Source organism: Petaurus breviceps, unplaced genomic scaffold, assembly GCF_028583685.1.
Source record: "Petaurus breviceps papuanus isolate PSGF00001 unplaced genomic scaffold, PetGlider_PUasm1.0 126, whole genome shotgun sequence".
Lineage (NCBI taxonomy): Eukaryota > Metazoa > Chordata > Mammalia > Diprotodontia > Petauridae > Petaurus > Petaurus breviceps.
In genome coordinates this window covers 35398328-35425544 of record NW_027185655.1, presented here as the reverse complement: position 1 = coordinate 35425544, position 27217 = coordinate 35398328, and the positions used below count along the sequence as shown (strand labels likewise).

General features: G+C 39.0%; 2 protein-coding genes across 2 annotated transcripts in view; one reads left to right on the top strand and one right to left on the bottom strand.

Annotated features, from left to right (window-relative positions):
• The window catches only part of PAPSS1 (3'-phosphoadenosine 5'-phosphosulfate synthase 1), a 524017-nt gene that overhangs the window by 6930 nt on the left and 489870 nt on the right, over positions 1–27217 (top strand). The window lies entirely within an intron of this gene.
• HADH (hydroxyacyl-CoA dehydrogenase) overlaps positions 12701–27217 on the bottom strand; it is a 58350-nt gene continuing 43833 nt past the window's right edge. The window contains exons 6-8 of the mRNA XM_069094851.1: positions 25819–25891; positions 15716–15832; positions 12701–14392 (exon numbers count right to left, since the gene is read on the bottom strand). Of these exons, the coding sequence (XP_068950952.1) occupies positions 14274–14392; positions 15716–15832; positions 25819–25891 (309 nt within the window). The 3' untranslated portion in view covers positions 12701–14273. The remainder of the gene's footprint in view (positions 14393–15715; positions 15833–25818; positions 25892–27217) is intronic.

Here is a 27217-nt window from a genome sequence, read left to right as displayed (position 1 = left end):
TATGTTCAGACAAGTTATAGATCAGATAAATAGAAAATAGTTAAGGCGACAGATAGAAAGACAAACCAACTGACTGATCTATAGATGGTTGATAGATATAGATCAACCAATTGATAGGTAAGACAGACATATATACATCTAGATACATGCATACATATAGAGACAGACTAGATAGAAGGATGGATGGATGATGGATGGATAGATAGATAGATAGATAGATGATAGATAAAATAAAGAAGGCATTAGCATGAAAAGGGGTTGAGAAAGGTTCCCTGTAGAAGATGAGATTTAAGTTGGGACTTGATCAAAGTTGAAGAAGATGACTGGTAGAGAAAAGAAGGGAGAGCACTCCAGGCATGGGAGACAGCCTGAGAAAATTTCTGGAGCAGAGAGACAGAGTGTGTTATTCATGGTACAGCAAGGAAGCCAGTGTCATTGAATCAAAGAGTACTCAGCAGAAAGTAAGGTATAGGAAGACTAAAAGGGTAAGGAGAGTGCAGCTACGTCATGAAGAGTTTTCAATGCCAAGGAAAGGATTTTGTATTTGATCCTGTAAATGATAGGGAGCCACTGGAGCTTGTTGAGTAGGGGATGACATGATTGGATCTGGTGGCTTAGACTGGAGGGAGGAGAGACTTGAAGAAGGAAGACCCAGGTCCTGCCCCAGAGTGTCAGAGAGAAGAGGACACATTGAAAAGATGCTGCAAAGTGAAATCAATAGACTTTGGCAATAAATTAGATCCTGGGGGAGGGGATGAGAGAGTTAGTGAATTGTAGAGGATGACTCCCTCCTTTCAGAGGGACTGGGAGGATGGTGTTATCCTCCACAGTAATAGGGAAAGTAGGTGGTGGGGAGAATTTAGAGGGAAAGAGTTCTATTTTGGATGTGTTGAGTTTAAGCTGTCTACTGGCCATCCAGTTTGAGGTATCTGAAAGGCAGTTGGAGATGTGTGATTGGAGGCGAACAGAGAAGTCAGGGCAGAATACATGATGAGAATCATCAGCATAGAAATGACAATTAAATCCATGGGAGTTGATGAGATCACCAAGGGAAGTAATCTAGAGGGAGAAGAGAAGAGGGCCCAGGACAGAAACCCAGTTGGAAGGGATGACCTGGATGAGTAGCAGCAAAGGAAACTGAGGAAATGGTGTTGTGAAAACTTAGAGATAAGCGACTATCAAGGAGAAGAGAGTAATCAATAATATTAGAGGCTATAGAGAGGTCAAGGAGAATGAGGACTGAGAAAAGGCAACTAAGAGATCATTGTTAACTTTGGAGAGAACCATTGTGGTGAAATGATGGAGCCGAAGCCAGATTTTATAATAAATTAAGAAGAGAGTAAGAGGAAAGAAAGTTGGGGGTACCTACTGTAAAGACAGCCTTTTCAACAAGTTTGGCCACAAAGGGTAAAAGAGATATAGGACAATATCTAGCAGGGATGAAAGTATCAAGGAAGGGTTTTCTGAGGATGGCATCTGGGCTGATGCTCATATTTTATAAATGAAAAAAACTGAAGCCTGGACAAATTCAGGGACTTGCCTAAGGTCACAAAGGTAGGTCTTCTCAATCCAAATCCAGCTCACTTTCTATTATGCCACACAACCTTGTACTTTTTGCTCTGCTCCTTTTCCATACCCTTTCCACATTTTCAATTTGTCTTTTAACTAGAATTTAGGAGAAATATGTATTATGTTCAGTGCTATGGTCTTTCTTTCCAGAATGTTAGGAAATCTATTAAAGTAACAAAAGCCAACCTAAGGTATCATAGAGTAACACAGTTCATTGGTCAAAGCATCTTTAAAGATAATAATCTTGGGAGGCCAGGTGGCTCAGCGAGTAAGAGCATTGGGCCAGTGTCGGGATGACCTGGATCAAATCCGGCCTCAGATACTCAGCACCACACCCAGAAGTAACTGGCCGTGTAACCTTGAGCAAGTTACTTAACCCCGATTGCTTTTAAAAATAATAATAATAATAAATAAATAAAGTTAATAATCTTGAGAACTTCATGGTTCTCACAATATTTCAAATAAATTAATCTTGGCAGCTAGGTGGTGCAGTGAATAGAGCACCAGCCTTGGAGTCAGGAGGACCTGAGTTCAAATCCAGCCTCAAACATTTAACATAAAAACTAGCCTTGTGACCTTGGGCAAGTTACTTAACCACAATTGCCCTACCTTCCCCCCTCCAAAAAGAAAAAAAAACCCAAACCCCAAAACAAATAAGTTAATCAAGCATTTTAAAAATATCTTCTAGGGGCCAGTCATTGTCCTAGATGCTAGAGATATAAAGTCAAAAATAAAGCAGTCGATATCCTCAAGGACCCTAAAATTCAATTTCTTCATTGTTCACTAAATTGGAGTGGTAGAGTTGAAATCAGGTTTAGAAATGCAGTTACCTAACTGCAGTAAGGCTCCAAGACAATCTCCCAGGGGGAAGAGATGAACTTGGGATTTGAGAGAATAACTATTTCAAGGACAAGGTCTATTGGCATTCTTTTGAACCATGAGACACGTCTGAAGTCTCATCTAAATTTCTACATGTACGTATGAATGTCAGTATATGTAGAGGTGGGGCAGAGAAGTTACTAACCTGAATTGGCAGAGGGAATTTCCACACCTGCGTGTTTCCCTTACAAATAAAATCACAGGTATAGTCCCTATTCCCATCCCTTTATTTTTCTACATAGATGCATCATTTCCCCTATGCTGGTCTGGAATATCATGGCTCCTTTTATGCTCACTCTGGTCTCCACTTAAACATTCTAATTGAGTTCTGCCCTTTTCTAAACACCTATTTAGAACTAAAATCTGCCCCCTTCATGACTAAATGCATGCATCAAAGTTCTTGAAACTTGGCTCTGGGTGATTTCTTCCAAACACAAGCAGTTTACCCTCCCACTTTTTTCTCCTTAAGAAAGTATTTCTCCTAAGGATTTGGGCCCCAAGTACGACTGGAGGGGATTTTTTTAAAGAAAATTAACTGTTCATCTTTTATTTTTAATATTTTATTTTTTCCAATTACATGTAAAAACAATTTTAACCTACATTTTTTTTACAGTTTGGAGATTCAGATTCTCTGCCACCCTCCCGATGTTTCCCCATCACTGAGCAGGCAACCGATTTGATATAGATGATATGTTTGCAATCATGCAGACATATTTCCACATTAGTCATTTTGTGAAAGAAAACAGATGAAAGAAGCAAGAAAAATTTAAAAAGCAAAAAATCATATGTTTTGATCTACATTAGACTTCATTGGTTCTTTTTTCTGGAGGTGAATAGCATCATACGTCCAGCAGAATTATCTTAGATCATCGTATTGCTGAGAATAGCTAAGTCATTCAGAGTTGATCATTGTACAATATTGCTATTACTGTCCACGATGGTCTAGTTCTGCTCACTTCACTTTGCATCAGTTCATGGAAGCCCAGATTTTTCTGAAAACATCCTGCTTATCATTTCTTACAGTCCAATAGTATTCCATCACAATCATATACTACACTTTATTCAGCCATTCCCCAGTTGATGAACATCCCCTCAAATATCCAATTCTTTGCCACCACAAAAAGAGCTGCCATAAATATTTTTGTACATAGAGGTCCTTTTCCTTTTCCTTTGATTTCTTTGGGATATATAGGCCTAGTAGTGGTATTGCTGGATCAAAGATATGCAGAGTTTTATAGCCCTTTGGGCATAGTTCCAAATTGTTCTCCAGAATGGTTGGATCAGTTCACAACTCCACCAACAATGCGTTAGTGTCCCAATTATCCCACATGCCTTGACTAGAAGGGATTTAAAAGAGGGGTGGGGGTTATTCCCACAGATTAGAGTTGAAGAGAGAGACACAGAGGGGAAGCCACAACTCCTTCAAACTGAGGGTCCTTGCATTGGAGGTTCATGTTGCTGTCATAGAACCTTGAATAGATCCATCAAGATGGGGTGTTCTGTCCAGTGCCTTTGAGGAGTTTGTCCCTGCATAGACAATAAGAGTCTAAGTTGACCAGTACATTATCAACAATGATTTTGCCAAGAAGTGGCATAAAGTTGGCGTTAACGACTGAAAAATTAATAATAATAGCTAATATTTATATAGCACTTACTATGTATCAGACATTGTGCTAAGCACTTCACAATTATTCTCTCATTTGGTCCTCACAACCACCACGGGAAGTAAACATGTTCTTATTATCCCCATTTTACAGGAAGCTGAGACAAACAAAGGTTAAATGACTTGACCCAGGATCACACAGCTAGGAATTGTCTGAGGCCAGATGTAAGCTCTGGTCTTCCCGATTTGGTCTATCCACTGTACCATCTCCCATCTAAGAATGTGATGTATCAGTCATATACAATGAATAGCTGGTACCCGCAAAACATGTATTAAAAAACCAGCATCTCTAGTGGGTTTGGATGGAAGGTTTATGGAAAGACATAATCACCAACACCCTTCCCAAAAAAAATTTTACACAGATTGAGAATTGTGAATGGGGTCTACACTGGTGAAGGAAATAACCACAGCAAAGACATCACAGATGGGGAGACTGTAGAATTGGGGAATGGGGGGAAGCTGAGGAACTACCTTTAACCTACATTCCTTTGATTACCTAGCTTCCTTCAAGTCTTGGCTAAAGTGCCACTTCCTACAAGATTGATGCCTTTAGTCACTAGGCTGCTTCCACGAGCACTGGAAATTACTTTATATTTCTTATTCCCCTCTCAACCTTTTTCCAAGAGAATGCAAACTCCCTGAGGGCAGGAACTGATTCCTTTCTGGCTCGGTAACCCTGAGTACTTAACTCAATTCCTGGCAACTAGTAGGCATTTAAATGCTTATTGAATCAATGAATATTTTTCCAAGTTGAAAGGAAGTGTTATTAGCTGTTGGCATAGCTCATTTCCAATGCTCAAGATTCACCAATTACCATTTGCCTATCTGTAGAAAGTTTGTGGTCAAGAAGATTGCCATAAATCTTTTTCAAAAACCAAAATGGAAAAATGATAGAGTATACCTGTTTTAAATATATACCTGCTTGAGGTAAATTAGAACTCAAAATCTGGTTCCAGAGACCATGTTATTTCCTCTGCCCCACCTTAGAAATTGAATTTCAGAGTCCAATTACAATATGATGGATTAGAGATTTCTATCAGATTGGTCTGGCAACTAAAAGAGCCTATCACATTCTTTTCAGACTATCAGAATTTAGTATGCTTAGATCTACCCCGGAGGGCAGTTTCCAGCAGAGGACAGAGTTCTAGATATCAAGTCAGAAAGACCCAAGTTCAAGCTCTACCTTAGATACTTAATAGCTGTGTGATTCTGGGTAAGTCACTTAACATTAGAAAATATTAAAATAAAAAAAAAGTGTATATGTGTGTGTTCATTACAGAGCTTTGTTGTACTGAGGACTAGGAGAGTAGTAACGGATTTGATGGGTTATTAAACAAATGGGACAAATTCAATTTAGCAAACATTTATTATGCACCTTCTAAATCCCAAGAACATGAAAAATCCTTGCTCTTAAGGAGCATACATTCTACCAGGAAGATGAGATACAACATGTTTACATGGCCAAAATTATGTAAACTAACTCCAAAAGATGATAGCTCTAATTCTGGGCAAAGTGAGAAGGAAGAACATTCCAGACATAGGGAACCAGCTGGGCAAAGACATATTGGTGAGAGATGGAACATGGTGTTCCAAGAACAACTAAGGATGCCAGTTAGACTGGAACAGAGTGCGTGAAACTCCACCTGAGACAGATTCCAGAGGAAGAGCAGGCATTTAGACAAGAAATTTCCAGTTCATGCCACACAGTAAACATTTTTTAAATGCTTAATTGATTGCTTACCTTTCCTGGTGAAGGAAACAAAAACTTGTGTGGCCATGGCCAATGGGGAAATTTGTTTTGTTTTCCTGTACGTGTTTGTAGCTGACATTTGTTGTCATTTTCTCAAAAGGAAGAAGAGAAAATAGATTTTAATTTATTTTAAAAATTAAAATTAAAAAAAAGGAAAAACATGAAAAGTTCTTAGTATGAATAAGTATGGCAGAAGAAAAGGAATACTCTGTATGTATCCTCACCATTTCCCAGGTGTTGACCTGAGGCTGAAACCCTTCATAACTCTTGGCTGAGAAGCTTTGATCCAAGTAGAAAACTGGATTTCCAAAAAGTCCTCCTTCCCAGACAGTGGCTTCCAAAGCCCCTCTTCCCTGCCTTCAAATGTTGTCATTTCTGAGTCAGGTGGCCTCCAAATGTTGTCATTTCTGAGCCAGGTGGTTCTTTATATGGAAGGCAAAGACACTGACGGATCTTATTCTCAGGTAATGTTCTCCAAGGGTACTTGCTTAAATTATGGCCAGGCTGTTTCTTCCTGATGCAGTCTTCTGGTAACTATCTTTCCAAAGTCAATGGGTCTGAGGCTCTGTGATGCTCAGTAGTGTGACTTTCTCTATCTTCTAAGACTATAATAGCTTTCTGCCAACAGGGCCTTTCCTCTACCTAGTGAGAACCCAGAGAAGTAATCTCTAACTACATGAAAGCAAATCAATCACTTTCAATAACTGTGGCTTATTAGCACCCTGAGTGCAAATACTTTCCCACAACTGAATCTTGCAGATGAAATCTTTTGAAGCACACCTACCATCATTTAAAAAATACATAAGGTTAGAACCACATTCTTCCATCCCATACATTGCCCCTTCCCTAATTACCTTATGTTTTGGGGGGAACCTCAGGGAAAGTATCTCCTCTATAATCTGAGTTATTTTTTTTCCTATTATCTTAAATCATTCACAACCCATTGCTGATAGGTAAGATGTAATTGACCCATATGACAGAAGATTGAGCTCATTAGAACATTCCCCAAGGTCAGTATTTTCTTCTGATTAATTTTGACCAGACATCCTTAGAAGTTTAAAGGAAAGGATTTCTAATGGAGTGGCTCTAGAGATGGAATGACCAACTATTGGGGCCAGGAGGTCCAACAGCTTAACTTCCAAGCCATGCACTATACCCTACAACATTTGGGCCTGTTCTCCACAGCTTCCCCAATTAATCAATCCTCATCCCATTTCTCCCTGGCACTGAATGTACAATCTGACTTAGTAAGCATTTATGAAGAATCTACCTACTTAACACTTACTAGCTGTGTGACCTTGGGCAAGTCACTTAACTCCAATTGCCCTGGCTTCCCCCCTCCAAAGAAAAAGAAAATTAAAAAGCAAAAAAAAAAGGGGGGGAAGGAAGGAAGGAAGGGGAGAAAAGGGGAGGGGAGGGAAGGGGAGGAGAGGAAAGGATCTATCTACTATGGACCAGTTCTGTGCTAATCAGTGATGATTTTTGCAAAGACAAAAATGGAAAGGAAAAAGTCCCTACCCTTAAACACTTGACATTCTCTATGATAGATAGAAAACTGTTTAGGACTCAGGAAAACCTAGGTCAAATCCTGACACAGATAGAAATTCTGTACTGACTATGGGACCCTGGAGAAGTCATTCCAGTTCTCTGGTACCCTAGGCAACTCTCTAAATAAATACAACTTGTAGAAGTTACTGATTTTAATTGGTGGAGGAAATGTCCTTACAAGAGGTTCCCAAACTAAATCACAGGTCTAGACAAAACAAACAAACAAACAAACCAAAAAACCAACAAGAAGAAAAAACCCCAACTAAAGAAACATAAAAAGTATTTTCTGGGGATCTGAGAGGAGTAGGAATCAGAAAAAGCCTTGTGCAGGAGGGAGTATTTGAATTGAGCTTTGAAGGAATCTGAGAGATAAAGGGGAGATGGTTGTATATTCCAGGTATGGAGAACAGCCTTTGTAAAGGCATGGAGATAAGAAACGGAATCCTGTGTATGTGGACCATCAAGTAGACAGTCTAGGTGGAATGAAGAGTCTTTGAAAGAGAGGAATGAGTCATAAGCCTAGAAAGGTAGGTTGAGGTCAGGATGAGAAGGGTCACACACAGCAATTTTGATCCTGGTTTCCAACCAGATGATTGGGAGATGGGGTGGGGTATAGCTATTCTTTAAAAAACAGAGCAACAGCAAGAACAGTGATGGAAATAAATCCAAAATCTCTAGGAGAGAAGGGCAATGCCAAGAAATGGGTAGATTCTTCAACCCCACTTTTTTTGAATTTGGAAAACATTTCCAGTTTTTCCTCTGTCTTTGTGTGTATGTCTGTGCATATATATGTATGCATGTATATGTGTGTATGTGTATGTATGTGTGTGTCTATCTATCTAAGACACTCTGCTTCTTTCCTCAATGAGTTTGGTGACCTCACTCAAAATCTTTCCCTCCACCTGAAATCCTGCCCTGCTACTAGGGGACTTCAAAATACATGTTGCTGTCCCTCAAACGTCCTTATTCACAGTTCCTCCAACTGTTCATTTCAGGTGATACACCCCTTCACTCCACCTTAGCTACACACCTAATTGGTGTTGCCATCACCCCGCAATACACCACTCTAAAGAATTCATCAGCTCTAAAGTTCCTTTATCTGAGCATAATCTGTTGGTTTTCTCCCTCTCCCTCTGCCTTACAACACACCTCACTTTGACCATCAATCCTTTGACCTCTCAATTCTTTCCCAGATCATCACCCTTGACCAGCAAGACCTTCTTCCCTTCCCTATCTTGACCCCTTGGTGAAACAGGTCAACTGTACACTATAACCTCTTGAGTCCTTTGCTCTGCCAAGTCTCAGCCTTACATTATTCCTACCACACATTCACTCTTAGACATGTGCTGATGAACATAGCTGGAGAAAATTGTTAAACCATTTTGACTGGGTCCACTACAAATTTATGTTGTACAACTTTAACTCAGGTTACACTATGGCAAGGCAAATCCTTTTTTACCTCCCGAATTATCTCACCATCACACTCACCACAGAAGCTCTTCCAAACCTTTTCATCCCTTCTCAAATCTCTGAAGATTCTCCCTCCTCCTCATTTTCTTGGTTGAGAACCTTGCTCATATTTCACGGAAAAAAAAATGAGGCCATCCAGATAAGAGCTCCCTCTTTTCCCTTCCTCCCCATCTCATATTACACAGGAGACTTCTGCCTCTACCTCCAACTTCACCCCTGTTTCACATGAAGAGGTGACTCTTCTCCTTAAGACAAATCCATCTATAAGCACAAGGGATCTCATTCCAGACTATTTTCTCCAGCAGATGGTCCCCTCTATCATCCCTACCCTCTCACTTACCTTCAGGCTCTCCCTGTATGCTAGCTACTATCTGTAGGTTCCCTACTATCTACCAAAATACTCTTATCTTCCCCATTCTAAAAAACCCCTCACTTGATCCCACTAGCTATTATTCCACATTTCTCTTCTTTTTGGTGGCTAAAGTCCTTGGGAAGGCCATCTACAATAGGTCCCTCCACTTCCTTTCCTCCTATTCTCAACTTCTGATTTCATTCAGCTGAAACAGCTGTCTCCAGGTACCAACAATCTCTTAATTGCCCAATCTAATGGCTTTTTCACAGTACTCATTCTTCTTGATCTCTCTTCAGTCTTTGATGACGCCCACTGCCCTCTTCTCATTGCCCATCTTGGATCTCGGTCTTCTCAACACTGCTTTCTCTTGGTTCTTTGCTTTGTTTGACCACTCCTCAGTTTCCTTTGCTGTATCTTTATCCAGGTGATGAAGATACTAATTATGAGTTTCCCCCAGGGCTTTACCCTGGTCCCTCTTCTCTTCTCCTATTCTATTTCACTTAGAGATTTCATCAGCTATCATGGATTCAATTATCACCTCTGGTGATGATTCTTGGATCTTCTTATCCAGTCCTAATATCGCTACTGTTTCCAACTGTGTATTAGATATCTCAAACTGGATGCTTCATAGTTATCTTAAATTCAGTATGTCCAAAATTAAACTTGGCATCTTTCCTTCCCCCCTTCTGAACTTTTCTGTCTAGGTGTAGGACACCACCACCCTCCCAGTCACCCCAGGTTTATGGCTAATCATTCTAGACTCCCCACTTCCTCAATACCCCACCCCTCCTCCAACTCCAGGCCAAGGCCTGTTGATTTTTCCTTTGCAACATTTCTCAAATATGTCCCTCCTTGTCTCTGACACCACCACCACTCTAGTGCAGGCCCTCATCACTTCACACCTGGGCTAGGGATGTAGCCTGCTGGTGGGTCTGCCCACCTCAAGTGCGTCCTCTACTCAGCTCTCAAATTAATTTTCCTAAAAAGCAGATATAACCCTATCATCTCCCTAGTCAATAAACAGCAGCTCCCTAACAACACCTGTAGGAGCAAATACGAAATACTGCTTGGAATTCTGTGTTCTTCATGACCTGGCCTTCTCCTACCCTTCCAGTTTTCTTACACCATGTATTCTGACACTGGTGGGCTTCCTTGCTATTCCTCACACTCCATCTCCTTACTCCAAGCATTTTAAATGACTGTTCCCCATGCCTGGAATATTCTCCCCGCCTCATCTTCACCTCTTAACTTTTCTGGCTTTCTTCATATCCTGGCTAAAATCCCATCTTCTACAGAAGGCCTTTCTCCATCACCCTTACTGCTAGGGCCTTCCTTCTACTACTACTAGCAGCAAGCACCCCAAGCGTCCTCAAGGTTTGCCGCCCATACAGGTTCTTGGATCTGCTTTGTTAAAGGAAAGCAACTCAAAATGGGTTAACAAGCTTACTTTAATCAGTCAGACATATATCGTTTACCTTGTTCAGGGGAAAAAGGTCAGCACCCCAAACTTCAAAATATACAGACAGAATTATCAAGACATTAACAGATCAAGTAGACAGCTTTCCAAACTGTCCAACCATTACATCCATACCCAGTCAACATCTGGGTTTCCAAATCTGGGTTTTTCAAAGCCGGGGGACTCTCAACAATGGCTTCCCAGAATTCAGATCAAATCACAGAACACTTCTCAAAGTGAGTCCCAAAACAAAGCTACACATCAGGGCTTATATAGCCTTCTCCTGGCTCAGAGAATGTAACAACCTTATTGACTCACTGGCCAATCAAGAAGTATCTACTGAAAAAACAAGCCTCCCACCCCAGTCTCCAGGTGCACTTTAGCCTAGGGGCAGGGAAGATCTTTAAATTTGCATTTCCATTACACTATGTTCTATTTATCCAGCTACATATTTATCTATTATATACAATGCATATATATATATATATATATATATTTGTACAAAGTTTTCATGTTGTCTCCCCCACTAAAATAGCCTTCAGGATTTATGAAAAGCCCTTCAGTATCCAGGGCAGAGGACCATATCCTTTGGTGACTAAACTGAGACAGTCAGACCCATTGACAACCAAGCTGTCTTTTGCCTTTATTTGTAGCTCCAGAGTTTAGCACAATGCCTTAGCCCATAGTAGGTACTCAATGACTGATTTATTCGATCTTGAAGGCAATAGAGAGATATTCAGCTGGCTCATGGGAATCAGCTAGATAAATTGTCAGCTAAAAGTGATTTCAATAGTTTGGGTGAGATGTGATAAGGCCCTAAGCTAGGACTGTGGTGGTATGAGTAGAAAGGACATATAGGAGAGATGCTATGAGGGCAGAAACAAAAAGTCTGTCAATGGATCGGTCAAAAGATCTGGCACCTGAGTGGGGGTGCCAATCAAGCATGACACTGAGGTTGTGAGCCTGGAGGACCTGATGGTGGAATTCTTGACAGAAAAAGTTAAGTATGCAAGGTGGAGGGAGTTTTCAAAGAAAGATAATGAATTCTCCTTTGGACATATTGGGTTTGAGATGCTTATGACACATCCATTTTGAGAGGTCCGAGAGGCGGTTAGGACTAAAGTACAGGAGAGAGACAAGGGCCTAGGTATACAAATCTGGCAATTATCTGAATCATTGAAACCATGGGGGCAGATGAGATCGCTGACACAGTGGAGAGTAAGAAGGGTTCAAGAGAGAGCCTCGGGGCATGCCCCAGCTTAGAGGGCATGACATGCAGGAGCAACCAGAGAACCAGGAGAGAAATACAGAGATGGGAGAGACTGTCCAGAACTGATTTTCTTCCTTCTACTATGATGTATAGAAGGAAAAAGCATGTGATTTGTCAAAGGCAGATCTATCTTTGGCCACTGGACCCACATGGCTCTGGATGAGAAAGTGAGGCTGGTGACTTTATACAGCCCTGCCTCAATCACTTGCAAGTCACCACATCACCTCCCAGATGTTGTGGTCCTCTTGGAGAACTGAGGACACACCATACAAATTCTGACACCGTGTTAAATTCTGGAGCCTGTTTCCTCATCAAATGAGGGTGCTGTAGAAACTTTTCTCCTACCTCTACAACTGAGATTTTGTGAATTAAAAAAGCTACACAGACGGGAATTCTAAGAATTTGATTCTTTCTTGAACCCAGGCCTTGCATTTATCCTCAGCCAGATGAAAAGTCAGCATGACCCCTCCCATACTCTCCCATTTTAGGCAGAGTCCGGGTCTCTAGAACCTGGCTTTTAGATTCCTAAGCTGCCCTTTCCTGGCCTTCAGGATTTATGAAAAGCCCTTCAGTATCCAGGGCAGGGCACCATATCCTTTGGTGACTAAGCTGAGACAGTCAGACCCAGAAGCCTTCCACTAATCCCTTTGAAGGGGAGGAAAAAGCACATTCCTCTGCCCAAGGATTGAGCAAAAAGGTCAAGAACCAGCCTAAAAAAAAAAAAACAAACCAAGAGACCAGAGTTGTTAGACCACATGGTTAACCTTTATTAAATGGAAATAGGGGCAGCTATACAGGTGTTTCCTTTGTTTTCTTAGGAAACATTTTATAAAAACGTTCAGAGAAGCTTCAATTTCTTTAGACTGTTCTGAGTGCACATTCATCAAATGATATACATACATATATACCCATACACACTGAAGATTGATATGTGCGCATATATATATATACATAGGCACGTGCTCATTTTAATTTGAAAGAATTCCTTTTTTTTTTTTTTTGATAATGTGTGATTATAGAAAAAAAGTTCCCTTCCCCTCTCCCATTTTCCTAGCATTGAACTTTTAACCCAATATATAATCCAACAATGACTTCTGGGGAGGAGGGACTAGGCCTGTGGGTTTATTTGTTGTTGTTTGTTTTTTTTTTCCCAGCTTCATCCCAGCATTTTATCTTGTCATCCATCACTCCGGTTCTAATTTCCAGCTCTGCTGTGTGACCTTGCTCAAATCACTTAACTTCTCTGGGCCCCAGTTTTACCATTTGTAAAATGAGGGAGTTGGGCTAGACAATGCCTAAGATCTTTTCCAATATGAACATTCTGTATCTTTGAAGATATCTTTTCAAAGAATTATTAAAAGAAACCTAGATTCCTTTACTCAAAGAAACTGACATCATCCATCTTAAATAATCAGTGATCTCTTTTTATAATGGGAAGGAAAAAGAACCCATGAAAATGACAGCCACATGAAGATTTAGACCAGAATTATCCCCTGTGTCCCAATCCCCACCCTCATGCCATTTCTGGGGGGAAAAAAGCACAGAGTGTTTATCTTAAAGTACCAAACTATACTTTTGTCATTACTTGAGCTTATTAAATTTTGTTTTATTTTTTAAATGCATATTTTTATTAAATCCAATCTATATAGTGGTTTCCAAAAGGGTTGGAGTAAAAAGTGAGTAATTAGGAAATCCAGAAAAATGGTACTCATTCTCCATTAAGTGCAATATCAATTCTTCAGAAAAACGGTCGCATCAAAACCTAACTTCATACTCTTTGGTGTCTGGTCAGATTGTTTCAGATTTGATGCTAGGAACATGTTGAAACCCATAAGGCAGGCAAGTTATGGCACATGGTCCCCTAAAAGGCCAGGTACACACTGCCACCTGCTGGTTCAGAGTGAGCACAGCTTAAAACATCCACGCACACACACACACTCCACCCCACAAGACACCAGGAGTACATGCATTCCCCAACTAGTTAGGAGAAGACATGGAAAGGTGTCACCTTCTTTATAGGCATATAATTTCACAAGAAAATGAACAGATTCAAAGGCATCATGTGCTCCAAGGCACAAAGGGCATCAAGCTTATAGAAAAATTGAGACAGATTGAAAAAAAAAATTAGTTCCCAAATGGAGAAATTTGTTTTTACGTAATGAGTGCAAAATAATCTTCACACAGATAACCATTAAAATGCACAAAGATCAGGGCAGGCTGGGTGAGGGAACTTCTGTCCAAACAGCATTCCCACGGGGCTCTTGAGATGGCCAGCCTGCTGATGGAGACTTCCTCCCACTTAAGAGATCCAGGGTATCACTTGTATTTGTAAAAACCTTCTCCTGTCTTCCTGCCCAGCTTCTTTTCTTCTGCCAATTTATTTAGCAATTGGCTGGGTTCGAATAATGGGTTTTTCGAATCCATTTTATGCCACCCTAATGAGAAGAGGAGAGGAAATCAAAGGCCTGCCATTAAAGATCATCCTTGCTATTACCGTATTGTATTCCTGGAGTGCTGGCTGATATCTGATATTAGGAAGAAATGGTGCTATTCTGATCTGAAGAGTAAGGACAGTTCTTTGAGTAAAAACAGAAATTCAGACACTAAAATGATTATGCCAAGGGGCTGCTGCACCTTAAATTTTCCATATGAAAATGTCACCGGGGGCGGCCAGGTAGCACAACAAGAGCACTAGCTCCAGTGTCGGGATGACCTGGATCAAATCTGGGCTCAGATACTCAGCACCACACCCAGAAATAACTGGCTGTGTAACCTTGAGCAAGTTACTTAACCCCTATTGCTTTAAAAAAAATGTCACCAGACCAAAAATCTTACCCACAAATCATTTTTTTCACTATCCATATAAAGTAAATCAAACCTGAAAACCCACTTCCTCCCTCTCAGTAGAAAGGTGGGGGAGTATAGGTACAGAATGTTGCTTACATTGTCAGAATCAGCCACAATGTTGGTTACTTTTTCTCTACTTTCTACTCACAAAAGGGTTAATAAAATAATAAAAATAAATAATGAACCAAACAAAAATTTTAAAAAGCAAGCAAAAAAAAAAAAAGCCAAAAAGACCTCTAAAATTTTTCTATTCAGCAGCCTTCCTATTCAGGACCTCATCTTATTTTCTAACCATGTTAGACTTAAGATTTTCTCATTTATTGGTTGGGCTGTTTCACTCCATCTATCTATCTATCTATCTATCTATCTATCTATAGTACGCAGAGTATATCTCTATACTCTTTGGGTTATAAGGAGGCCATTGGGGAAGTTTGATTAAAAAGGTCTCTCACCAATGGATCTATATTTTTTCCATCACATATATTCAAAGAACTGAATTTGCTGCTGACAATATGTCATAAGCCAGGAGACTCAATCTCCAAGTCCAATATCGAGGCTCTCTCCTCTCCCCCATTCTCTCTTTCAGATCCATCTTATGGAAGTCAACAGTAATATTCCAAGCATGACCATAATGGACCATTTTGCTAGGGTCACTAGATTCATTCCATGAGAAGGAATGTCTTTTTAAAGGAGAGATGATGGACGATCATACAGACACTTTCTTCTCTCTTGGCACCTATTAACTTCACTCTCAAGCTGAAACATGGTAAGAAGGGGAGATGACTTCAGTAGTACTGATCGCCCAAATAAATCCCTTATCATTTCAGTTTCTTAAAGTCTTTGTTGTTAAGAGGTAGGCTGTAGTTCATAGTTCCCCTGGGGGAAAGAAAAGGAAACTAAGGACTTCTTACCATCCATAATGAACTTGGTGGTGTCTAGACCAACATAGTCCAGAAGTTCAAATGGGCCCATGGGGTAACCAGCTCCCATCTTCATGGCTATATCAATATCTTCTTTGGATGCATCCCCTAGAGAAAAAGGTTCAATCTCAATTACTGTCATCTTTCAACCATTCCTACAACCCTTCTACTCTGCTTAGTTCGGGAGGGAAGGGAATAAACATTTATACAGTACCCACTGTGTGCCAAGCACTTTACAAATATTATCTCATCGGATATTCATAAGAACCCTGCAAGGTGGGTGCTATTATTCTCATTTTACATCTGAGGAAACTGAGGTTAACTCAAGTTAAGTAACTTGCCCAGGGTCACAGCTAGTATGTGTCCATTTGAATTCTGGTCTTCCCAGTGTTCTGTGCGCTATGGTACCACTTAGCTGCTGGATAAATTTTATGCCAGAAGCTAGCCGAGCAAACGTCACCTTAGACATCTCCATTATAGAAGCTTTTGATGGCTCCCAGCCAAAAGGCACACAAAGATCCTAAAACTATTCCAAGACAATACTGGATTTGATGGTATCTCATTTCATTCATTTTGCACCCCCAATATGTGATACTGTTTTGATCTGGGAGGACAGAAAATTGTCCCTTTTCTCTGAAATGGAGTCAGGAAATCAAGTATAAGAAAATCTTAAGTCTAATAAATGACTAGGAAAAAAGAAAATGTCCTGAATAGGAAAGCTGCTGAATAGAAAAATTCTAAAGGGAATGTTAAGGTCTTCTTGGCTTCTTCTTCTTCATTGTTCTTTAAAAAAAATGCTGCTTCATTATTTATTTTAATTATTTTATTCACCCCTTTGTGAGTAGAAAGTAAAATAAAGAAAAAGTAACCAGCATTGTGGCTGATTCTGACAATGTAAGCAACATTCTGTACCTATACTCCCCCACCCTTTCTACCGAGAGGGAGGAAGTGGGTTTTCAGGTTTGATTCACTTTATATAGTGCATTGGATAGTGATAAGGATGATTTGTGGGTAAGATTTTTGGGCTGGTGACATTTTCATATGGAAAGTTTAAGGTGCAGCAATCCCTTTAGCACCTCAATTTTTGCTCTTACTTAAATCACTTACTTAATTACTTACTCTTACTTAAATCACACTGCTAAGAGGTTATGAGTGTGATACAGTTGATAGAAAGCCTGCCTCAGAGTTTGGGTTAAAATATTGCCTTCGATGCCTTCTGGCTGTGGGAGTCTGGGTGTTGATGCCCCCCAAGCAACTCTAAGACTAACTGGCAGTCTCTACCTGTGTTGGTAGAGAACGTTTCTTCTTCTGGGGAGTTCCCTTTTCCAATGAAAGTCCCCATCCCTCTCCCAGCTGTAATCACAAGAGTGGCAAATAGAACACAGACATCTGGCAACCTCTCCCAACTCCATGTCACGAATAATTACCAAAATTCTCACGATGCGACTAAGATATCTGAGAGTTCCTGCGCCCTGGCCACTAATATCAAGTGGGCACCAACGCCACAAGACCCGCTTACTTTGCAGGGTCTGCACAACAGTCCGGTGTAGACGTTCCAAAACCAATCAGTACTTAGCCCACGATATGCATCAGGCTACAGACCACAGTGAAATTCTGGGGCTCTCCTCGCCTTCACGGCTGGGAAATAAGGACCCACCGCAAACATCAGAGCTGGCATGAACAATGACAACATCAAGTACAAAACAAGGATGAGTTTCTGGAAGCCAGCCAGACCACCACTCCTGGCTTTTCTGCCACATGCTGCCTCTTTAGTCTGTACACAGAGTGCTGGCTCCCCACACTGGCACTGTGGGGTGGTAAAAACAGCAAGGAAAGAGACCAAGTCAGCAGTGAACTGGGAGGCCAAAGATGCAGACTCGAAATCTTGACTGGAGCAAAAACTGGCTGTGCAGGCCCTGGGGAACCTGCCTAGGTCCAAGCTGGTACATGTGCAAAATGAGGGCTTGGTACCAGTTAGAGATTCCTCACCTGTAGTCCTCAGGTTTGCAAAACCTCCCTTTGAGAGCCTATATATTTTATTTTATGCATTTAAAAACATTATTCTGAGAAGTGGTTCACAGACCTCAACAGACCGCCATGGGAGTCTGTGATATTTTAAAAAAAATAGATTAAGAACCTCTGGCCTAAAATGCTTTCTAGAACTTAGAGAGAGAGAAAAAATAAGGAGGAGGAAGAGAATCTTAAAGAAAAAAGGAGGAGAAGGAAAAAAGGAGGAAAAGGAGGAAAGGAGAAGAAAAAAGGAAGAAGAAAGGAAGAGGAGAAAGAGAAGAAGAGAGAAATACAGAAAGAAAGACAGAAAGACAGACAGACAAAGAAAAAAAAAGAAAGAAAGAAAGAAAGAAAGAAAGAAAGAAAGAAAGAAAGAAAGAGAAAGAAAGAAAGAAAGGAAGGAAGGAAGGAAGGAAGGAAGAGAAAGAGAAAAAAGAAAGAAAGAGAAAGAAAGAAAGAATGAAAGGAAGGAAAGAAGGAAGAAAAGAAAGAAGGAGGAGGAAGAAGGAGAAAAAGGAGGAGGAGGGAATAACTTCTTATGATTTACACGGAGACATACTATCTCTAAAAATGTTTTTAAGTGACAGAATATTGCTGTGAGAATAAAACTAATAAGGAGAAGATCACCCACATGCTTTATTCGAAAATAGAGTATTTTATTAAAAGAAACTGTCTTTCAAGACAGCGCAAATTGCTTCTCACTCCCTTTGAGGAGTAATTAGGTATATTTGTTGATGGATAAACAGGAATGTTGGTTTGATCTTGGAGGGAAAGTGAAGCAATTGCTTCCAGAAAACAGGGGCAAAAGTTTTGATATTTAAAAAAGATTTTCATAAAAGCAAACGTGCTTTCATCTCTCAGGAAGTGCCAGTTAAAAATGTTTTGTTTCAAAAGTGACATTCTCAGGAGCAGGAAATTGTGAATGGAGTAATTGAAAACAATTATGCTGCTTTTTATCCAGCCGAATTAAAGCATGTTTGCCTTTGAAGCAGACATGATAGTTATCTTCCCAGAACTGGGGGAGGGACAAGTGGGAGGAAGCATTTCATTTCACTCTGGGTGATTTCCCCCCAAGCTGTCTATTTCTCAGGTAGGTAAACTAAGGATCTTTCCTATTTTCTTGATCTATAAGGAGTGATTCAAGAAGCTTCTCAAGCTCCAGAGGACCACTGATAAAAGATGGTAACAGAGCAATGAGAGAGGGGCAGATACAGAGTCCTTAGAACCCCATGGGATGTTCAAGTGGGAAGACCCTTCAACTGGACAAGCATTTATTTCCTACTGTATGCTGGGCGCAGTTCTAGACACTGGGGATACAAAGCCAAAAGCAACTCCTCCTTAAGCTTATGTTCTACTGGAGCGCCACAGAAAAGTGCAATGTATATTAAATTACTTTGTGGTAATTTCATGAGGGAAAGAACATTAACAACTCGGGGTGGAGGGAGATCAGGAAAAACCTCACGTAGGAGGGTGGCGCCTGAACTGGGCGTGAAAGGAAGGGAAGGCTAATGAGAGGCAGCATTTTTGATATGGGAAACCACCTATGCAAAGGCCTGAAAGTGGGAAATGGGAATAATATCTGAAATTCATAGAAAACACAGGTTCTTAACCTTTTTTTTTTTTGTATAATGGACACTTCTGGAGTCTGTTAAAGTCTTTTCCAGATTGTTTTTAAATGCACAAATAAGACACGAGGATTACAAAGGATATCAGATTTATTGAAATAAAAATGTATTTTTCCCCTAAGTTCATGGATCCCCGAAATATGTCCATGGACTTCTTGTTAAGAAACCTTGATATTTGAGGCAACTAGGTGGCACAGTGAATAGAGCACTGGCCCTGGAGTCAGGAGGACACGGCCTTAGAAACCTGACACTTAATACCTGTGTGACCTTGGGCAAGTCACTTAACCCCAATTGCCCTGCCTTCCCCTCTCCAAAAAAAAGAACCCCTGATTTTAAAGCTTTTAAGGGCAGTAAAGTACTTTACATACATTATCTCATCTGATTCTCTAAACTTTGTGGGATACCCATCATCATCATCATCATCATCATCATCATCACACCATTTTCCAGATGAGAAAACTGAGGCTCCGAGAGGTTAAGTAACTTATAGGATTAGCAAGTATGTGAGGCAAGATGCAAACTCAGGTCTTCCTGATTCCTATCACCATGTCCCTTATAGCACAAGTGATCACAGTGTATGGGGTTAGCAGTTAGCAAGTCAGTTGCCTGAAATGAAAAGTGCAGTAATAAGAGACAAGACTGTAAAGAAAGGTGAAAGCCAGATTACGGAAGGTCTTTAGCACAAAGATGAAGGTTTTGTAGCCTCGAGATTCTGAAGATTTCTGACTTTGCAGATGCTAAAGATATCTGAGTAGCCGAGCAACATGGCCAGGTCTGTATCTTAGCGATGTCAATTTGGAAGCTGTATGGAGGATGGTTTGGAAAGGGAAGAGGCTGGAAACCAATTAGGAGTTTACTGCCACAGTCCAGGGTAAAGGTGGTAATGACTTGAAGTAGAGGAGAGGTTATGGGACTAGAGAAGATATAGCATGTTAATGAGAGATGGTATGAAGGTAGAAGCAGTAAGACTTGTCTGATGATTAGATATAAGGGGTGAGGGAAAGGAAAGAATCAAGGAAGACAGCGAGATAGCAAACCTAGGGGACTGGAAAGATGGGGGTGCCCTCAAAAGAAAGAGGGAAATCTGGAGGAGGAACAGGATGAGCTCTCTTGCAGATATGCAGAATCTGAGCTCCTCACAACTGCTATATATAGAAATGAGGGCAGTTGGCATAGAAATAACTGAACCCATGGGAATTAAAGAAATTATTAAAAAAAGAGTATACAGACTGAATAGAATGAGGTCCAGGACAGGGCCACGAAGGAAGGGCAGACAGGAAGAAGATAATAATTAAAGGAAAGGGGAGGGGGAGAGGAAAAAGAAGGGAGACTGGCAGAAATTAGGTTTTGACCAAAACTCATACCACACACCACACAAGTCACAAATTGATATGACGTAAATATATAAAGAGTTACATAATTTTTCCAAAAATTAGAGAAGGTTGAAGGAAATATAATTTTACAATTATGGCAAATAGAAGGGAGAATTCTTAATATTTTAAACAATGGACAGAGGTTAACAGAGATAAAAGGGTCAATTTCAATTACATAAAACTGAAAAACTTTTGCACAAGCAAAATTAATTTTTAAAAAATTTGCACAAGACAGCTAAAGGCTGGAGAGAGAGGAGAGGAATCTTCATAGGAAATTTCTTTGGCAAATGCAAAGATATCCAAGATATCTAGGGAACTGCTACAGGTATAAAAGAATAAAATATATTCCCAAATAAATAAGTCAGCAAAGTAGAGTTCCCAAAAGAAGAAAAGCAAGCTATCAACAATATGAAAAAGTGTTCAAATAATGAAAGAAAAACAAATTACTAGTAGGGAGAACCTCAGCTTTCCCTTCTCAGTTAGATAATTCTAACAATAAAATAAATAAGAAGGAAGTCAAGAGATGAATAGACTCTTAAAAAACTTAGATATGATAGACTTGTGGAGAAAATTGAATTGGAAGAGAAAGGATTATACCTTTCTTTTCAGTTGGACATGGCACATTCATATAAACTGATCATGGCACAAAAATCTCACAACTAAATGCAGAAAAACATCCTTTTCAGATGATAATGCAATTAAAATTACATTAAATAGCAGGCTGTTGAAGCATAGACTAAAAGCTAATTGGAAACTAAATAATCTTAATCCCCAAAAATGAGTGGGTCAAAGAACAAATCATAGAAACAATAATTTCATTAAGGAGAATGACGTTAAAAATATGTGGGATGTACAATGTATATCTCTAAATTCATACATTAATAAAAGAGAGAAAGAGCAGAGCAATTAGTTGGATGTGCAATTTAAAAAAAACTAGAAAAACAACAAATTAAAAATCCTCAATTAAAGCAAAAATGAAAATCCTGAAAATCAAAAGACAGATTAATAAGATTGAAAGTAAAAAAAAAAAAAAACGAACTCATAAATAAACCTAGGAGCTGGTTTTATTGGAGGGGAAAAAACTCAATAAAATGGATAAACCATTTGGTTAATTTGATTTTATAAAGAAAGAAAACCAAATTATTAGTATCAAAAACTAAAAGGGTAAAGGAATGGAAACAATGAAAATGAAATTCATTATTAGGATTTATTTTGCCAAATTAGATGCCAGCAAAACTGGCATCTAAATGAAATGGGTGAGTATTTATAAAAATATAAACTGCTAAGATGAATAAAAGAGGGAGTAGAATAACAAAATAACACTATCTCAGAATAAGAAATTGAACAAGTTATCAGTGAGCTCCCTAAGGAAAAAGCCCCATGACCAGATGGATTCACAAGTGAATACTAAACACTTAAGAAATCCCTATACTATAAAAACAATATGAAAAATAGGAAAATTCCTTTTATAACACAAATGTGTTGGTTTTTTTTATTTAAAGCAATCGGGGTTAAGTAACTTGCTCAAGGTTACATGGCCAGTTATTTCTGGGTGCGGTGCTGAGTATCTGAGCCCGGATTCAATCCCCAGGTCATCCCGACATTGGAGCCGGTGCTCTTACTTGCTGAGCCACCTGGCCGCCTCTAAGCAATTGGGGTTAAGTAACTTGCTCAAGGTTACACGGCCAGGTGTTTCTGGGTGGGTGCTAAGTGTCTGAGCCCAGGATTCGATCTCCAGGTCTTCTCAACACTGGAGCTGGTGCTCTTACTCGCTGTGCTACCTGGCCGCCCCCACAAATATGGTTTTCACACCTAAACCAGGAAGAGCAAAAGAAAACTATAGACCTATTTCTTTAATTAATACTGACATACAAATTTTAAATAACATACTAGCAAGGAGATTACACATATATCACAAGAATCATATACCAGGTGGGATTTACACCAGAAATACTAGGAAAACTATCAGCAAAACTGACTATATCAATAATAATAACAATAAAAACGTCAACAGATGCAAAAAAATAGACGGACAAAATACAGCATCAATTCCTATTAAAAACCACTAGAAAGAGCAGGAAGTAATGAAACCTTTCTTAAAATAATAAAGTAGTATCTACTTAAAGCCAAGAACAAGAATTATCTGTAAGGAGTATAAACCTGAAGCCTTTCCAATAAGATCAGGAGTGAAACAAGGATGTCCATTATCACTGCTGTAATTTGATAATTGTATTTAAAATGCTAGCTACATCAATAAGACAAGAAAAAGAAATTGAAGGAATAAAAACAGGCAATAAGGAAACAAAACTATCACTCTTTACAGATGATATATTTACTTTGCAGGTGGCATAGTTAGAGAAACCTACTAAAAAAAGCAGTTGAAACAATCAACAATGTTAGCAAAGTTGTAGGATATAAATATAAATCTATAAATAAACCCATTTCTATATACTATCTACAAACCCAGCAGGGAGAAATAGAAGGAGAAATTCCATTTTAAATGCATACAATATAAAACACTTGGGAATCTATCTGCCAAGACAAATCTAGGGAATATAATAATACAATTACAAAATACGTTTCACACAAATAAAGATATATAAATGACTGGAGAAATATTAATTGCTCATGAGTTGGCTAAGCCAATATAATAAAAATGACAATTCTACCTAATCTATGTATTTAGTGCCATACTAATCTAACTACCATAGAATAATTTTATAGGGCTAGAAAAAAATAGTAACAAAATTCATCTGGAAGAACAAAAGGTCAAGAACATCAAAGAAATATTAGTGGAAAAAAAATGTGAAGGAAGGTAGCTTAGAAGTTCCATATTATAGACTATATTCAAAGCAGTAATCACCAAAATCAATCTGATACTGGTTAAGAAATAGAGTGTTGGATCATTGGAATAGATTGGCTATACAATACAGAGTAGTATATGACCACAGTAATCTGGTGTTTGATAAAACCAAAGATCCAAGCATTCAATATGTGACAAATATTGCTAGGAAAACTGGAAAACAGTTTGGCAGAAACTAAGGCATCAACCAACGTCTCACACAAAAAGGATAAAAGATTTGAACATAAAGAATGATATCATAAGTAAATTAGGGGAGCATGGAAAAATGTACCTATCAGATATATCAATAAGAGAACAGTTTATGACCAAACTAGATAAAAAGGAGATCACAGGAAGTAAAAGAGATAATTTTGGCTTCGTGAAATAAAAAGCTTTTTTGCATAAACAAAACTAATACAGTTAAAATTAGAAGGAAAACAGCAAAGTGGGAAAAATTTTTGCAACAAATTTTTCTGATAAAGGTCTCATTTCTTGACTATATAAAGAATGGAGCCAAATTATAAAAATAAGAGCCATTTCCCAGTTGATAAATGATCAGATGATATGAGCAGGTAGTTTTCAGGAGAAGAAATAAAAGCTATCGAAAGTCACATTAAAAAATGCTCCGAATCACTACTGATTAGAGAAATGAAAATTAAGACAACTCTAAGATATCACCTCATATCTATCATGTTAGCTAACATGAAAGAAAAGGGAAAAAATGACAGATTCTGGAGGAGATGTGGAAAAACTGGGACACTAATGTACTGCTGAAGTGGTGAACTACTCCAACTATTCTGTAGAACAATTTGCAACTATGCTCAAAGGGCTATAAAACTGTGCATACCCAGCATTACCACTACTAGGTCTATATCCCAAAAACATCAAAGAAAATGGAAAAGGATCTCTATATACAAAAAGAAATGATGAGCAGGATGGTTTCAGAAAAACCTGGGACGACTTACATGAACTGATGCAAAGTGAAATGCGCAGAACCAGGAGAACACTGTACACAGTAAAAGCAATACTTTAAGGATGATCAAAGACTTTATTTTGTTCAATGACAATTCTGAAGTATTTATGCTATCTACCCCCAGAGAGAAAACTGATAAAATCTGAATGCTGATCGAAGCATACATTTTTCTTTTGATTTTTTAAAATTTATTTTTAGTTTTCAACATTCATTTCCACAAGATTTTGAGTTACAAATTTTCTCCCCATCTCTCCCCACCCCACCCTAAGATAGTGAGCCTACTGAATATCCCTTCCTTCAATCTGTTCTCTCTTATATCCTCCCCTGGACCTCCCTAACTTTCTTGCAGGGAAAGATGGATTTCTATACCCCATTGCCTGTATATCTTATTTCCCAGTTGCGTGTAGAAAACAATTTTTGAAGCATACTTTAAAAAAAAAATTCTTTACATATTTTGAATCCTCTCATATTTTGCTGTGCACATGACATTTGTTTTTTTTTCCTTTTCTTATTTTATATTTAAGTTTATAATGTTTCTTTTTCTTTTCTTATGTATTTAAGTTTTAATATTCAAGTCTAAAATTATTTTTATTTTTATTTTATTTTGTTTGGAATTATGCTCTGCATGACCTCATATGTATAATCTCAAAGTGCTTGCCTTCTCAGGGTGTAAGGAGGGGTAGGAGGGAAGGAGAGAATTTGGAACTCAAAAGTTTAAAAAATGATTGTTAAATTTTTTTTACATGTAATTGGGAAATATTTAGTGAAATAAATAAAAATAATTTTTAAATAATATACGTTTATTTTGTTCAAAAGGCAACACTGCAAAGATAGGGAATTGAGGTAAAAGGAGAGGAACTGGGAGAACAATTACAAAGGCAGAGAATGGACCTCACAATGAATATGAAGAACAGGTTTAAGAGGAGTGAGGCAGAGGGAGAGGTTATGGTCAGCATGAGAAATCTGGGTGTTTGGGATCACAGAGATGAGACATTTATGAACACACCAAAAGCCTTTGCATGGGATGAGTGTGGAGGTCATGGAAGTTTAGAATGCCATCTAATCCAGCCCCTTAGTGTCACAGATAGGGAAATTACAGCCCGCAGAGTTTAAATAACTCCAAGAAGGTCACACAGCTCATCAGTGACCCCAAGTACAATGCATACTATCCCTAGTCTCCCAAGATAAACACTAAGACTGACTCCAGGAATGCAGTCCCACATGTAGTTTGGCAATGTTAGCCTTTTGCAAAATAAAGGGTAGAAAATTACCTCTTTCATACATCCTGACTGCTTCCATAAGATATGGTACAAGGAGACGGTTTACAATAAATCCAGGGCTATCCTGTTTTATGGGGAGAAGGAAAGAAAAAAGTGTCAGATAATCACAATACTTTGTCAATAAAAAACAAAAGCTCTGATAAAATATTATAAAATTCTGATAAAAGATAAAAGGTAAAAGATATTCACATTGCCTTTTTGTTAGGGGTGAAAGGACAGATTATCTGGTTTTTCTTATCAATATATAGTTGAAAAATTACTTCAAATTCCACATTATTTTAATGACCTACAGACCCATCTGCCCAAATACTACAGTAATTTAAAAACAAAAGCCCAAGACCAATTTACAGGTGGTGAAACTCAGTCACAAAGATAGTGGGGTTTCATGAAGCTGGAGAACAGACATGGAATTTTCTGATGTCTCCACTGGAGAAAGTGCTCACGGGTAGTTTTCCAACCTAACAGAGAGTCTTTTCACACACCTTAATGTTTATGCCACAAACTACCCCTTATGTATCATGGGCTGGGGACAGGTTTGGGGGCAATGAAGAGACACTGAATAAAGTGTCTGAAAAAAGTCTTTTGTTATTAACTGTTCCTGCAAGGTTAAAGAAAGCCCTTGTAAAATTCTTTCTCAGAATACCCTTTTAGCCTCTGCATTAGAGAACAAAAATCTAGCCATCTTGACCACATGAAGTATAGCGCTAGAATTTTGGACCATAAATAGTCCCAATCCTTTTTCCAAAAGTAAAGAATGTCTTGCCCATCACTTCTCTGGAGGTGGCAGATGAAAGGGGAGTTGGTCACTCTATTCAACTTCTCATACGGCTGGTTTTAGTTGTGGGCCTGACACTGAACCCAGTGAGTTCAGGCTTCCTCAGTTATAAAATGAGGCTAATACTTATATTTATCTACCTCACAGGGTTGCTATGAGGAAAACACATCACATATCTTAAAGTATGGGGTAGGGGGAAGATAGGGGTAAGAGAAGGGTGATTTGGGTAAGGCCTATGATGTCACTGGGAACTTCTGGAGAGGTTTCCCCCCAACCCTATGCAGACTGCCAACAACATACATATCTCTCTCTCTCCAAGTATTTGCAAAAAAGATACAAAAGGCTTGAGGAGTGGGGGGTGGCATCAGAATATTAAAATACCAAGAAATAACTTGCTGATGTTCTTTTTTATATAAGGGAAAATAAGTCAATTTCTTATCAGTTAAAAAATTTCAATTAATAAGAACTATACACTTCCATTAGACTGAATCTAACTCATAACAACTGTGATCTGAAATGGTTTATTTGTGGCAGAAGGAGGGGAGAGAGAGAGAAGAGAGAGAGAGAGGAGAGAGAGGAGAGAGGGAGAGAGAGAGAGAGAGAAAGAGAGAGAGA